Raw genomic sequence first — 14,840 nt, forward strand, 5'->3', positions numbered from 1 at the left:
CACAGAAGCACACAGACAGACACACAAACTGACCTTCTTAGTGAAGTCCATGGCTTTGAGGATGGACAGGTTGAGAGTCTCCAAGGAGGCCAGCACACCCTCATAGTCACCCATGTGTTTGGCAAAGTAGTCTGTGGAAAAAGACAGCAGTGTCACACCATAAGGACTATTCCACAATCTTGTGTTAAATACTGCCTGTGATCACATGGCTCCGGTTCCTAAGAGACACAGTGACTGTAATGAAGATATAATATAGAGGCAAAAGTGAAGGTGTGATCAGGCAGAACCAAGGAGCAGCATAAGTCATATTTATGTTTAGGTGATTAGCTGCCAGTTTTACATCACCCAAATGTGAATTATAGGTCAACACATAACAGAAAACCTGTGTGCTGTGACTACCTGTGATCATGCAAGTGCAAACACATCATCAATACATTATCCATCACATACACACACACACACACACACACACACACACACACACACACGGTAGATGCTCACTCTCACAGACATACAGCACATGGATGTGCAGTAGTACCTCTTCAACCCTCACATCTCCCTCACATGCAGTCACACACACACACACACACACACACACACACACACACACACACACACGCACACACGCACACACGCACACACAAACACACATTCTGTGATGGCTCACACAGCCACAGATACACTACACCCTCCATACATCCAACACATTCTGTTTCACATACATCCACATAAGAAAATCGCTCCTACTTACCACAGAGTTCCTTGGTGTCAACATTACTAATACATCACAGGTTAGGGGCAGCATAGGGATAGAAGGAGAGGCAGTGGGAAAGAGAGGGATAAGAAACACAGGAAAAGGCACCACACGCACACACAGGTCTCAGGCACTTGGACATATACTACCTCACCCATAGAGCATCACATTAAGGATCCTTACACACTCACATATACAGGCAGACACACACACACACACACACACACACACACACACACACACACAAACATATATATATATATGTATACCGTATACAGTATACACACACTTCCCCCCACTGGACAGCTGCAGCTTTTGACTTGCACTTTATAAGTTACAATGCACTCACGTCTAATTATTGGAATACAATATGTCCAGTGATGGAGCGTTTGGCACCCTATGTCCGTGCATATGGATCATGAGAGTTACTGGTAGCCTCTCCCTCCAGGCCACACACACACACAGACTGATGAGGGTGTGGAAACAGGAAGACAGAATGGTTCAGGTTTGCCCGGGGAAAAATGGCTAGCTGATAAATCAGCGTGTGACACATCTTAATATGTAAATGAGCCAGTTGACCAGGCGATCAATTACGACACACGGGAAGATAAATGCTCCGGAGTGACAGGCTAAGGGAGCATATTGTATGTCGAGTTTTCAGTTTTATATGGCAGGCCCCCCTCCTGAGGTGGAAGGGTGTTCTGACAGCAGGTTATCGCACCTGGCCGCCAGATCATCATCACGCTCAGTTTCCTGGACGAACGGCGTGAAAATCAATGCATGCTCTCTGTGGGCTTTTGACCACACAGACACAATGGACAGCTTCAATAACCTCCCATCTCTGTTCAATTTACAGCCAATATAAAGGAGGCTATTGTGCACATAATTGGAGGTAATTAATTCACAAACTGAACTGAAAGATGAATGCCATTATAGGTCCTCTATTACTGCAGGAACTCATGAGAACACACAGAGGTCACTAAGGGCATGTTCATTTGCCATCCGTCTTTTTCTTTCTTTCAAAGAAAGAGACACATTTAACGAGGGTTATGTGAACGAGCTGATGACGGACACAGTGCGATCATGGGACTCTCTGAAGAGAGAAGGGGCTCGAAGATGAAGAGCGATTGAGGAAGAAGATGAAAGGAGAGGGACGGAGGCTCTGGACCGCACGGCCACTGCCCGTTTCCCTCTTGTCGCACACCTCTTCTTTCATCATCCCTGCCTTTTTCCACTTTTCTTTACTTTGGCCTTTCATCTGTGCCCTCTCCTTTTCTGTCACGAGTTCACACCGAGGGGACGTTATGAAAGGAAAAGGCCACTACTTCAGTGCAGACAGTTTCAGACCAGACCGAGCCAGATCAGGGCCAGATCAGGGCCGGGTCTGTTTCAGAGTTTTTGTAGGATCTGAAGGCATAAAGCCAGGAGAAGTGCTCAGAGGGATCCAGGGAACTCAGCAAAGAGCACAGGACACATTAACCACTGAAAAAAGACACAGGGCATACCACTGGGAGAGGGTAAACAAAGAGGGGCAGATGTAGGCATGGTAGCAAAAGAGAGATGTGGTGAGACAAAAAGTGACAGGATGGGAGAGAGAGTTCTTGAGAGAAGACAGAACACTTAGATTCAAGATGCTACACTTAGGGGAAAAGGGTTCCACTTGTTCCTGAGGAAGAGTCGTTATTCTTCTAGGTGTGCGGGAAGAATGCATCACAGAGGATGTGCATATTCTCCTCCTTGGAAACCGGTTCTCCCTGCCTATTCTTTTCGAAACCTTTTCCTTCTGGTACATCAATACCCTCTTCTACCCTCCCCCACACCTACAGTTTTCCATGTCACACTCTCTCTCCTTTTCTCTCATCTTCTCTCTCCCCCTTCTCCTCCGGCCCTGCCTTCTCTCTAGGCTGTGGTGCTCCATTATTTAGTGAGCTTCACCGGACCAGGAGGACAGGGACTTGGGCTCGGCAGCTGTGTGCTTCGTGGCCTGCTTTACATAATTCATTCTGAAATGTGATTAAAGACAATGCACGCGGAGGAGAGCCACAACCTCCTGAGACACACTGACACACAGATAAAGAGAGGGAGGGAGAGAGAGAGAGAGACCAAGGGTAGAACAGAAATATGTGGCATAAGGCACAGCACCAGGGCAAGCGCTTGCACACACACACACACACACACTGCATAGATACAAAGACATTTTCTATCTCTCTCTCTTGCTTTCTCTCTCTATCATTTTGGCTAAAACTCTCCCCCATCATAAACACACATATACATACACAAATCCCCACACATACATATTAACTATACTTCACATTCTATACATATACGAATAAAGTACAGTCTCTTCTCGAAACACACACACACACACACACTCCAGTAAAGAAAAGTCGTGGGTAATGAAAAAGATAGAGCTCCTGACACTCTTTTTCATCTGTCATTCACCTTCAATCCCTCGCTCGGTCTCCTGAGTAATTCTCCTTCCATCTTTTATTCTTTCTAACCCTCTAACACTCTATCTTTCTTTCTTTCTCTCTCTATCACTCTCTCTCTCTCTCTCAGCCGCACTCGTTCTGTCTGCTTTTGTCTCTCCTGGATGACTGTAATCCTCTTATTGTCAAACAGACTGGCACTTGGGTGCAGAGAGCTGAAGTCTTGCGTGTGTGTGTGTGTGTGTGTGTGTGTGTTGTGGGGCCTTCTGCTCCCAGCTGTGGCAGGTCACGTACCTGGTGTTATCGGAGTCAATGGTGTGAAACAGCTTCTCCAGTTCTTCCTCGTTCAGGGAGCCGTCAGAGAAGAAGCCCAGGAACTCGTCCAGGGACAGTTTACCATCGTCTGCAGAGAGCAGGAAAGAAGATTGGGCTCTGGGTTTTTTTTTAAGAGTGCAACAGTTAAGAGTTTACAACCATGCAACAGCACAGAGCAAGGCATCAGTATTTGTAAATAAACAGTATGGCTTTTCAGGTAACGTGTTGATTGATATCAGTATCTTGATTGAAGATGTCATTAGGATCAGTTGTTCATCAACATTATCACTGATTCATTATCATCATCATCATTAGTGTCATGTTTGTCATCATCACAGTTCCATAATCAACACTGTCATCAACATAATCACCATTAGACTGATCATCAAAAAGGAGATCATAACTAACAGGCATCCACGTAGTGTCTATACAACAAGAGGGACCACACAAAATGTCTTTGTTTTTTTATTGAAGTGGCTATTGAATACCAAGTTCCTTTACAGACTTTAGCTCAATGACTGTCCACATTTTATTTTCCTTCAGCTTGTGCAAATGTAATTAATATGTAATGCCTGTTCCATTTAGGCACAATAAAACATTTGTGCACAATAAAAAAACAGAAAGTAAACAAGAGCACACTACAGTCATTCCCGAGCTGATTCACAGTTCAATGTTGGCTTTCTGCCCAGCTTTGGCTGAATGTCGACAGCTAACAAGTTCGCACATATGCTAGCAACTTAATAAGCTATACTAGTTTAGCCAAGCTAGCAACTTAATAAGCTATTGAGGTGCCACTAATGAAAAGAGTCATTATTGCCATGTCTGGCTGTGGAGGGAAGGCAAAGACATCAGATGTTCTTCAGAGGAACGTAGTGGTTTATCCTCGATCTCAATAAGGGGATCATCAATTCATTTTGAACACTGACTGATTAGAGTGGGTCAGTGGATCATTGGTGTTAGAGAACTGCTGCCCTGCTCCTTGTTAGATGACATCTATTGCTCATCCAACAGGTGGTAGGAGAGTCAAACCTTTCTGATGTAGGGCGAAGTGTTAGCACCCGCGTAATTGTAGGGTACGGTATGCAACAGTCGAGTGCTGCTATGGCACAATCACTTTCACATTTTCTTTCGGAAATCCATCTCTACTTAGAGTCTAGAACACACACACACAAACACACACCCACACACACACTCACACACACACACTGTGCTTGCAGCAGGGACAGAAGTCCCTGGAGCTCACAATGTACAGCTGGAGAGACAGGACATTAAATATTCATGACCCTTGACATGCCCTTGAAGCTGCTAAACTGGACCTCTGTGGAACTGTTACCGGTCCAATAGGCTGGTTATGAAATGGAGGGAATAAGAAAATAAGTGCTTATACTCAGAAAGAGAAAAGAGAGAGAAGAGAGAGAGGAAGAGACAGAGGAAGAGAGAGAGGAAGAGAGTAGCAGAGGGTCTACTACACTCCAAAACTGTCCGTTACGGGCAATGACTGATGCTGGTGAGAAGTTTTAAGAGTAAGAAAGGCTTTCAAATTCATTCTTTGGAATCAAATGGGCAACCTGCTTTCATTCTTGGTTCCACCTTTTCCCACCTATCTTTGTCTCTCTTCATCTCTCTCATCCCCTCATTCTCATCTCTATCATCCCCTTTTATGTGTTCAGTACTCTTCTTTACTCCTCAGTCCAACCACGTCTTTTTTCTCTCTTTTTTCCTTTCTCCTTAATCTACCCACTTTTCTTCTCTTTCTCGCCTCCCCCTCTGCTCCCTCCTTCTCTCCCCTCCTCTGTCACTGTCATCTATTTCTTCTCTGGCTCCACCCATGCCCACTTTGGCACTGAAGGGCTGAGTGAACTGACTGCACTTGGGTTGTGCTTGGATGCCAACACGTGCCTGTTTCCACCCCCACGAAACTGCCCCCACCCCATCTGCTCATCCCGCACCTCTGCTGTCTTCCGTTGTTCCCCAATCTCCATACATAACTATGCAGAGATGTCCGTATATGCATGAGTGTATATGTGTTTGGGGTGGGGGTGTGGAGGGAGGAACCTAATTAAACCCTGACCCACTTTTTGGCGCTGCACCCCACTAAGGAGTTCCGTGTGCAGAAATAGGAGACCTCGCTTACTCCATCCCCCCTCTTCTTCACCTCCCCACCTCCCCATGCTGCTCTCCTGGAAGGGCTTCACAGGTTGGCTTATCAGCCCTCCTCAGCTCAGCTCACTGCAGCTCAGCTGAGGGAGAGGATGGAGATGGCGACGGTTAAACCTGGGTGTCGTCGTCGCCAGGCCACGTTGGTTGTGCACACGGGTAGATTTGATTTCTGTAAGATTCTGGGTGATGAATGGGGCGAATTAAAGGATGTTCTTGGGGCAGCCCGATGGAGACGTACGCGGGTAGGATGAGGGGATGAAAAACTTCTGCTGGAATAAATCACTGCTGCTCTGAACATTCACAGCCCATTTAGGCCGACAGCTTCAGCGAGCCACCATTTTTCAGACTCTGTCATAATCGGGGGGTGGGGGCGGAAAAGTTCTATTGTGAGTGAATGTGTGTTTCTCAGTGTGTAAGTGACAATGTGTGTGTGTGTGTGTGTGTGTGTGTGTGTGTATGTGCAAAAATGTGTGTGTAGTGAGGTTACTGTGACAATGAGGCTTGGACACCAATCTGACTGCCACAGACTAGAGGGGCAAAATTAGCATTTTCTTTCTTCTTCTTTTTCCCTTTCATCCACAGGGCTCCTGTACCATCTCTGAGGCAGCCAAACATGAACAACAGACAGGGTGCAGACGTGTCCCTGTGCTCTTACTCTTTAATGGGTTCCTTTTTGGGTCCTCCATTTTTTGTCGTCATGGCAACGGTAGGGCGAAGGGATCTGGCCTTCTTTGGGATGTCTCAATCTTTTTTCTCTTCCTGCCCCTTCCCCCCTCACACCATCTCTCTTTCTCTCTCCCTCCTATTTATCCTCTCTATGTCTTCTCTCCCTTTTCTCATTGTGCTAGATTTTCTATTTAGTTTCTTAGTCTCTCTCTCTCTGTCTGTCTCTCTCTTTCTTCCACTCCTCTGCCATTTCTTAGTCTCCCACTCACTTCTTAATACACTCTGAAAGGAAGGAAGACAGTATTCATTCATTTCCAGCGCCCTAATCTCACCCTCCCCACACACCCCTTTGTGATCCCTCCTCTCCTTATCTCCTGGCCCCATTACGAACCTCCTCTATGCTATTATCTCCGTTTTCAGGTGCGCTATGCAGGCAATGCATTCAGTGCTGGAGAAGGACTCCCTGCCAGGCGGGATCACAATGCCCTTCCTTCCTGATAAATAAAGAGAGGATTTCATTAGCGTCAGGCAAAAGTGCTGCGTCTGCTCGCACTGCTAGCACCACCCAGAAAATAATGGACAGGGGCAACTGGACTATTTAGGATGAATATACGCACTGTCGGAAACAGTATGTGTGGGCATGGAAAGTTCCGGGGGGACATCTGGGTGCTGGCAGGAGCACGCCTCGAGGGAGGAGGACAGAAGGGGGAGGGGTAGAGAGGGCAGTTGGGGCTCTGACCCTGAAGTTGAATCAGCTCAATCCTGCAGCTAGGACTGCAACTGAGTGTGTAGAGCACACACACAAATAAACACACACTGATTCAAACACATGTAGTGAGCTTGAACACAGCAATGCACACATACACGCATGTGTGCACACATGTCACATACGCACATAACACATACACACAAATGTGCCTAAATACATACAAAGTTCAATTGGTCTGCCATTTGTAGATGTAAGGAACACACACGAACACACACACACAGACACACACACACACACACAAACAGACAGTGTCCTGTGCCAGCAGGTCTGAATGTGGTGATGAATGGGCAGCAGAAGTGGCTTTCACAGAGCTGTCAGCTCTCCCTCTGCTGTGGCATCCATCAGCAGCATTAAAGCAGCTCCACCTGTCAGGGACCCACAGGTACCACGGAGCATACTAGACCCCTACACGGAGCATACTAGACCCCTACACAGAGCATACTAGACCCCTACATGGAGCATACCAGACACATACACATATCATACTAGACCCCTACACAGAGTATACTAGACCCGTAGACAGAGCATACTAGACCCATACACAGAGCATACTAGACCCATACTAGACCCGTAGACAGAACATACTAGACCATACTAGACCCTTACACAGAGCATACTAGACCCCTAAACAGAGCATATTAGACCCCTACACGGAGCATACTAGACCCTTACACAGATCATACTAGACCCCTACACAGAGTATACTAGACCCGTAGACAGAGCATACTAGACCCCTACACAGAGCATACTACACCCCTACACAGAGCATACTACACCCCTACACATAGTATACTAGACCCATAGATAGAGCAATACTAGACCTCTACACTGGACACACTAGACCCATAGACAGTGCATACTAGACCCATAGACAGTGCATACTTGACCCAAACACAGAGCATACTAGACCTGTACACGGAGCATACTGCACACCTCACAGGGTATACACACACCAATATAGTACATACTTCACCCCAAAGCAGTACACACTGCACTGCATGCCAATGTGGGTATCAACTGATTTCCATCTACAAGACCGCAACACAAAGGGATCTATCTCAGTCATCTGGACCAGTCTGCATGATAAAGCACTATTATAAAACTCTTGTTGAAGAAGTGCAAAAAATAGGAGTGATGATGTCTGATCCTTTGTGAGCTTAAATCAAATTGCTGAAAAGGCAGAGACAAAATAAAATCACATTAGAGCCACACATCTTCATGATTAAAAGCAAGAGCGTGCCTTTATGACTGCTCAAGCCAGCCACCAAATCAATTAATGCGTATTAAAGCAAATCTCATTAAGCTATTATTCACTTGTGCGTGCACTGGGGCACTTTGACACCGAACAGCAAAGCTGTGGCAGGCGGGCTGAGTGCAGTCGGGCTAACAGACGTGCACTGAGGCGTCCTTCCGTGATCCCAGCAGACGGGAGCTAACAGAGCGGAAACCGCCTCGCCCACAGAGGGAGAAAGAAACATTGTCTTTCCTAAACCCCACCCAGCCAATCACGTCTCCATGCAAGTGCAGCAAACAATCCATCAGGCCCTTCTTTTCCAACCCATCGTCCCTCCCTTTCTCCAGCGGAAGAATGAAATGAGAGCTGATTACCTCTGGTTTAGTACAGTACAATGTCAGTGGTGATTAAACCTAATCAACATTTAAGGAGAGATCCGCCTTATTGGGCTCTTTCGATGTGTGCAGATGAGGTGAGTGTGTGTGTGTGTGTGGATGTGGAAGGGGGCAGTGAATACCCCATGATTATAATCATTTTCTCTTATTCAGCTTCAAGTAGATCTGCATGAGAAGGGGGTGGACATCTCTGTCTCTCTATCTCACTCCCCCCACTCTCCACCCTGTGTGTCAATGTGTACTGGGGGACATGAAGCTAAGTAGATAGCAAAAAAAGCACACAATGAGAGAACATGTTTGGCGGCTGAATGACCTGTAATGGTGCCGATATGCAGCAATACTGATTGCATGGGTTAAGACTTTTGTTTGTTGGGTGTGCTACTGGCAGAGGCATCCTTTGGTCAAAACCGCCATTAAATATGCTTTCAGTAGAGATGCTGACTTAGGAGAAAGGTAGGGGGGATAGAAGAGATGAGAAGCAGAGGAGGCAGAAGAGATGAGATCAAAGCCGAGACGAAGATACGTGAAAGGGAAGACAGGCGGTAGGCTACCACGGAAGGAGGTAAAGAAGAGGAGAGATGGGAAGTCAAGAAAGAGAAAAGAAAAGAGTGAGAATGTACAGAGAAAAATAAGGAAGAGAAAATGGCGAGGATGAGGAGATGAAGAGAAGAAAAAAAAGAGGAAAGGAACTGCAACACTTACGCCCACATACGCAGTGGATTGCGCAATCTGGTTTAGCACTGTCTGATCTGTTGCAAACGAGGATTACGTTTTTGTCAGTTCATTTTCTGTCCGATAGTTTTAGGAATAAAGGTGAAAATCTCCTTGGTGTATATGGTGGAGGTGGTGGTGAGGGACCAACAGACAGCTTGTGTTTTGATACACATTGAGAGCACAAAACAGCCAAACCAGTCTTTAGAGAGAAAAAGCGGAGAAACCAGAGAGTGGAAGAGTGAAATAAGAGAGAAGAGTGTTGAAAGGTCAGATTGTTTAATTGATAGAAGCCCGACAAAAATGAAGAGGAATGGCAGAGTTGACTGGGGCAAGCAAAGCTCCGGGGAGACGGCCGCGTTAGTGATGAGGGTGGGATCTGACCTGAGATTGGATTTTCATTTGATTAAAGCCCTCAGCCATCTGGAGAAGCTGCAATCGTATGGAGATGATCAGAACACCATGGAAACAACTGGGAGTCTCTGCCCTCATACTGGGTACCCAACACACTGTAACCAAGGGTAACAGGACACGGGGAGATTGCCAGGGCAGACGTGATTACGGCCCTAACCTTGGGAGATCCATTCATATGATGACACCCAGCTCATATCGAGGTCCTAATAACATGCTTTCCTCAAAATGGGATTGATGTGTGCAATCATCATGGTCGGAGTCATAGAGGTCCACACTGACAGAGGAAATATGTCAATGCACCAAAGCTTATTGTATTCCCATATGAGACCAGTGTGTACACAGGGAAAAGCATACAACTAGTGTGTCCTGCATGAATGGCCAAAGAGGAGCTTATTTCCTGAGCTTTCATTGGCCTCAGATGGATATGGATGATGGGAGATGCTGCTATGCAGTGAAATTAGGCTTTGGCTGTCCGTCTCTCTCTCTCTCTGGCACCGTCTTCCAACAAAAATTGCGACTTTTTTCAATGTCCCTGTGTTCCGTGTGTGGGCAGTGTGTGTGTGTGTGTGTGTGTGTGTGTGTGTGTGTGTGTGTGTGTGTGTGTGTGTGTGTGGAGGGGGCGGGGGGTGTTGGCTGAAGGTCACGCGAAGCGGCAGGAAAATACTTTGCGGGGAGAAAACTTTATGCAACGTGTAGATAAAAAAGCAGCTCCCAGCTGGGACGGCTTTCCCCACCAGCAGATGGTCACGCAGAGAAAAAAAAATAAGAGAGAGGAGCACTTTTGTGCTTGTTTTAAAAGCTTGCCTTCCAGAGACACAAACACACACACACACACACACACACAAAACACACTCTATCATCTGACGATACACATTCACACCTACCCACTGCCAGGCAAAGCTATGCCGAAACACTAATTAACTGACACCTAAATGTCATTTGGACAGGGGCCCTGGCGAGCTCTTGATTATAGCACCATGTCCACACACACATTGCAACCCTTCCTGATCAGCGGGGGCACAAAAAGCGCCCTGTCCTAGTAATAACCTACCCTTTCACTGGGTACCTTTCCTGTCAATCTAAATCCCTGATTTGAAATCTCCAGAGCACAGAAGAGCCAGGGTGTGCTTTTACCAAAGAGGCTGGGGAGAGGCAGAAATTCAATCAACAGATTTGTTTTCTCTTTTGCTTTTGCTTTTGGATCACTCTCTTGTTGTGAATGCAGGTAATCCCACCTCATTTAATCTGCTGAAGAGATATGCACTAGGCGAAGCGCCAGAGAACGCCCTAAGAGATTTCCTTGAGAACGTGAGATTGCGATAAGGCTAGTTAAAAAGATCTGCGTCTGCTGCCGTCAGTGATGAGATGTGTGTGTGTGTGTGTGTGTGTGTGTGGTAGGCTTGAGCTGGAAAGGTCATGTCAGTGTTTCACTCTCAATAATTCACATCTTCTTTTCTTTTTTTTCAGTGGCTTCTTGAAGAACTGTCACAATAATCAGGCAGCAATGCCATATCGTCCCAACATGCATTCAACACATGTATTTATACATGTACACCTGTGACGGAATGAACAGTTCACAATGCAGCCATTTAGCATAGCAATGTTTAAAGTAGTATTCAGTTATATATAAACCATCTGCCCTATTGCACTTTCAGGTTTGATGCTGTGCATTTTAAAGATCCATTAAGTAGAAGACAGTTGAGTGTGCAATTAAACACAATTTCACAAAATAGCATATTCTGTGAGTGCCTGAGCTCAGTGAACCCATATCCCTCGTGCTGCCATCACCAGGGTGTGGGGTGTGGTGTGTGGACACAGTTTGGTGCATCTATGTGCTGAGCTCATCTTAGTGCTTCCAAAAAGCTTCTTTGACATGCCTTGGACTTGGACAGTCACTGGCATCTCAAGGTGGTGCTCTTACTGTTCAGCCTCACTTCTGTCCAAGTACACATAATTACAGTATGCGGCGAATCATGATCCCAGCTTCCTGCAGCTAGTTAAGACTAGGATCAAGAAGGGGTGGGTGGGTTGGCAGTCTCTGCCCAATCTTTCCCCAACAAGGCTGCCCAGCCAATGGCAGTTCTGCCAACCAGTTCACTGGCATGAGATCCCGGTGCTGCGATGCCAGCCTGAAGAGGAAACTGGCACAGCAGGAGTGGCAGGGGAGACGGAGTTCAGCCCAAACCTGCCATGGCATCTCTCAGACAGGTACCGCTTCTGCAGGAGTGGCGTTATCTTATCGCCACAGAGCCCAAACGAACACCCACAGCAGCAAAACAGCTGACCCCCACAGCCTTTAATTAGGTCTCATCTGTCCACTCCCTTCACACAGTGGATCAGTTACACTGGCCTGACACCTGCAGGCACAGCGGAGTGGGGTGGATAAGACTTGGCATCTGTCACAGCGGACTGAGGCCAGGCTCCAAGGTTCCTCTCTCTAAAGAATCAGCAGTGTGTCATCCTCATGGGGTGTAAAGATAGAGAGGCCTGTTCTCCCTGGGCCTGACTTATACTAGAGCCTCTTCTCCGCACAGCGCAGGCCTGTGATAAATGCCTCAGGAGTCAGGAGAACTCGTTTTCTTCTGCAAAAAAAAACCCAGTTTGCACCAGAGTAGTCAGAAAACTCAAGACTTTATCCCAAAGCCAATCTCATAATAATATTGGCCACACATTTCAGATCACAGCATGGTGTGCACAAGCTGTGTGCTTGTGGTCTTAATGATCATTATTGCGAACACTCCCAAACCATTAAGAAAATGTCCCACCGATGGTAATGAACAGTGGATGGTAATGAACAGTGCCAGGACAGAATACTTAGCAAACGGTGAAATAAACGGCAGGTAAGCGGCTGCTGTGTGAAGTGTCAACACAGACGGCTGAGTGTGTGAGGGTGTCTGGTGGGCCTCCCCGTGCCAGATGTGTAACAGGCCCAGAGGTGCCTGTCAGCATCCGCACCTGTCAGCAGCTCGTCTCCTTCCCCTCTAGGCGCCTTGCTGCGATGCGGTGCGAACGCGCCTGTCCGTGTTTCGGCTGGGGAAGAACCAGCTCCGGATGATGACAGCAGACGCTCCAGAAAAAGGGCTTCGCTCTGCCTGACAAATGACAGCTGCAGTGGCGCCCCAAGACCTTTTCAGTCAGATATCACTGTGTCGAATGTGATAGGTCCTTCAGCTTGTACAGCAGTGATATTTGTATAGCTGGAGACTGACTAGCACTAGAGGGAAGATATTCACTCAAGATTCACTGAATCATATGATCATATAATCAGGAACTGAATGGTAATGTATTAATACATATCTTATTATTTTTAATGATGGAAATAGACATATCACTACCAACTGCTGATGTGCACTATGTTCATGTAATGGGAGGGTTCATGAAAAACTAGTGCTCAACCACTGTAATCAGAGATTAAGGAGCAACCTGAACAAATACAAAATAGTTTAACATCATAGGTATGGATGGACGCAGAGATGAAAGGTACATATATTTTCTCTGATAGTCTGAGGTCTCAGACCTGGGTAGCAAATCTGACTTAAGAGAGAACATTTATGCACCTCTAAAAGTGTAAAAAAAATACTTCAAAGGCCCCCCTAACTGTGGAACCTTTGATCTTAAAATCGGCAAGGCTTTAAGGGCATCCAGGAAAAGGTTCAGATGTTGCAGCCTTGTGAGCAAAAGTGTATAGATAGGACAAGCACTCGGGCTATTAGCAGAGCATGTCAGTAGCTCTAATAGAGTTGCTCTGAAGTAAAGCATCACCGTTCTGTGACATGCACAGGCCATCAGTCAAGCACTGCTTCAAAAAGGAGACTTGGTGATTCCCAGCTAGTGCTTCTTAAAAAACAAAAAAGAAGGAAAACAAAACAAGAACTGAGGAAAAGCTCACTATGCGCTCACCCAAACCCAAACCCAAACGCTCCTTACTCTTAGCTGTCTTTGATAGGCTCATACTGCAGCCTGCAGACAGCACGTCTCTTTGGCTTTTGTGAAGGCTCTCCTCCTCGCCTCCCCCTCGGCTCAGTGAGTGGGCTGAGTGGTCAAAGAGCACCTCTCTCAGGGGTCCGCAGTAATGGAAGGCTATCGGCTGAGCTGGATGAAAACAAGAGGAAGACAAGATTCCCCTTCTTCCTTCTCCCAGGGTCACTCAGAGTGTTAAAATAAAACAACACACACTGATTTTGAAGGTTCGCACGGGCAGACAGCACGCTTGCACAGTGCAGAGCTGGTCAGGGGATCTGACAGGAAAAACATGGCAGAGAGATGTTAGAGGCAAATTATTAGGCCACAACCTTGCTGCTTCCCCCAGCACCCTCCTCTTCTGCTGCTGAACACTGACACGCAGCTTATCGCCAACACAAACCCAAACGTGTGTTTACCCACCCGGTTTAAAGCCTTGTGACTGAACAAACAGAGGGAAGTAAAACTGCCCCCACCTTGAGATCCCCCTTTTATTACATTCACATGCCAGACCAATTGCCATATTTTAATTTCCCTTTTTCTCTTTTAATACAGAACACTTGGCCAAACCTAATTAAACCGGATTTAGAACGATGGAGAACAAAAGAGTGGGAAAAAAAACAGTACATATGAAAAGGGAGCGAACCCAAATCTTTCCGCCTCAGGCCTGAGGTATGTTTTAATTAGTTCCATTACCCCTGGGAGGGGACAGAGTAACTGGAAGAAACCCGAGGGGGGCAAAACAGTCCCTGCTGCCTTCAGACGTTTTGGTTCACTGGTGTTCGTACTTATGCTCCAGATAAAAATTCCAACAGAAAAACCTTCACAACAAGGTTCTGGTGTATTGTGTATATGTTCTTCATTTCATCCCAAAAGCTTTCCGACTTATGTGTTTGCAAGATATGTGCAGTATATAAGTTTATATGGTGACCTTATAAAGAATGGTTCCAAGTCCGTGAGGAACAACATTTGGTGGGTAAACTCTTGGATAACAGAGAAAGGTTAGAACTAATGACTGAGAAACATTGAGTGT

General features: G+C 46.4%; 1 protein-coding gene across 2 annotated transcripts in view; it reads right to left on the minus strand.

Annotated features, from left to right (window-relative positions):
* necab2 (N-terminal EF-hand calcium binding protein 2) overlaps window positions 1-14,840 on the minus strand; it is a 69,038-nt gene that overhangs the window by 38,509 nt on the left and 15,689 nt on the right. For both annotated transcript variants that reach the window (XM_031564400.2, XM_031564399.2), the window contains exons 3-5: window positions 3,478-3,586; window positions 752-777; window positions 34-131 (exon numbers count right to left, since the gene is read on the minus strand). In XM_031564400.2, coding sequence (XP_031420260.1) covers window positions 34-131; window positions 752-777; window positions 3,478-3,586 — 233 coding nt within the window. The remainder of the gene's footprint in view (window positions 1-33; window positions 132-751; window positions 778-3,477; window positions 3,587-14,840) is intronic.

This window comes from Clupea harengus, chromosome 3, assembly GCF_900700415.2.
Source record: "Clupea harengus chromosome 3, Ch_v2.0.2, whole genome shotgun sequence".
NCBI classification, from domain to species: Eukaryota; Metazoa; Chordata; class Actinopteri; order Clupeiformes; family Clupeidae; genus Clupea; species Clupea harengus.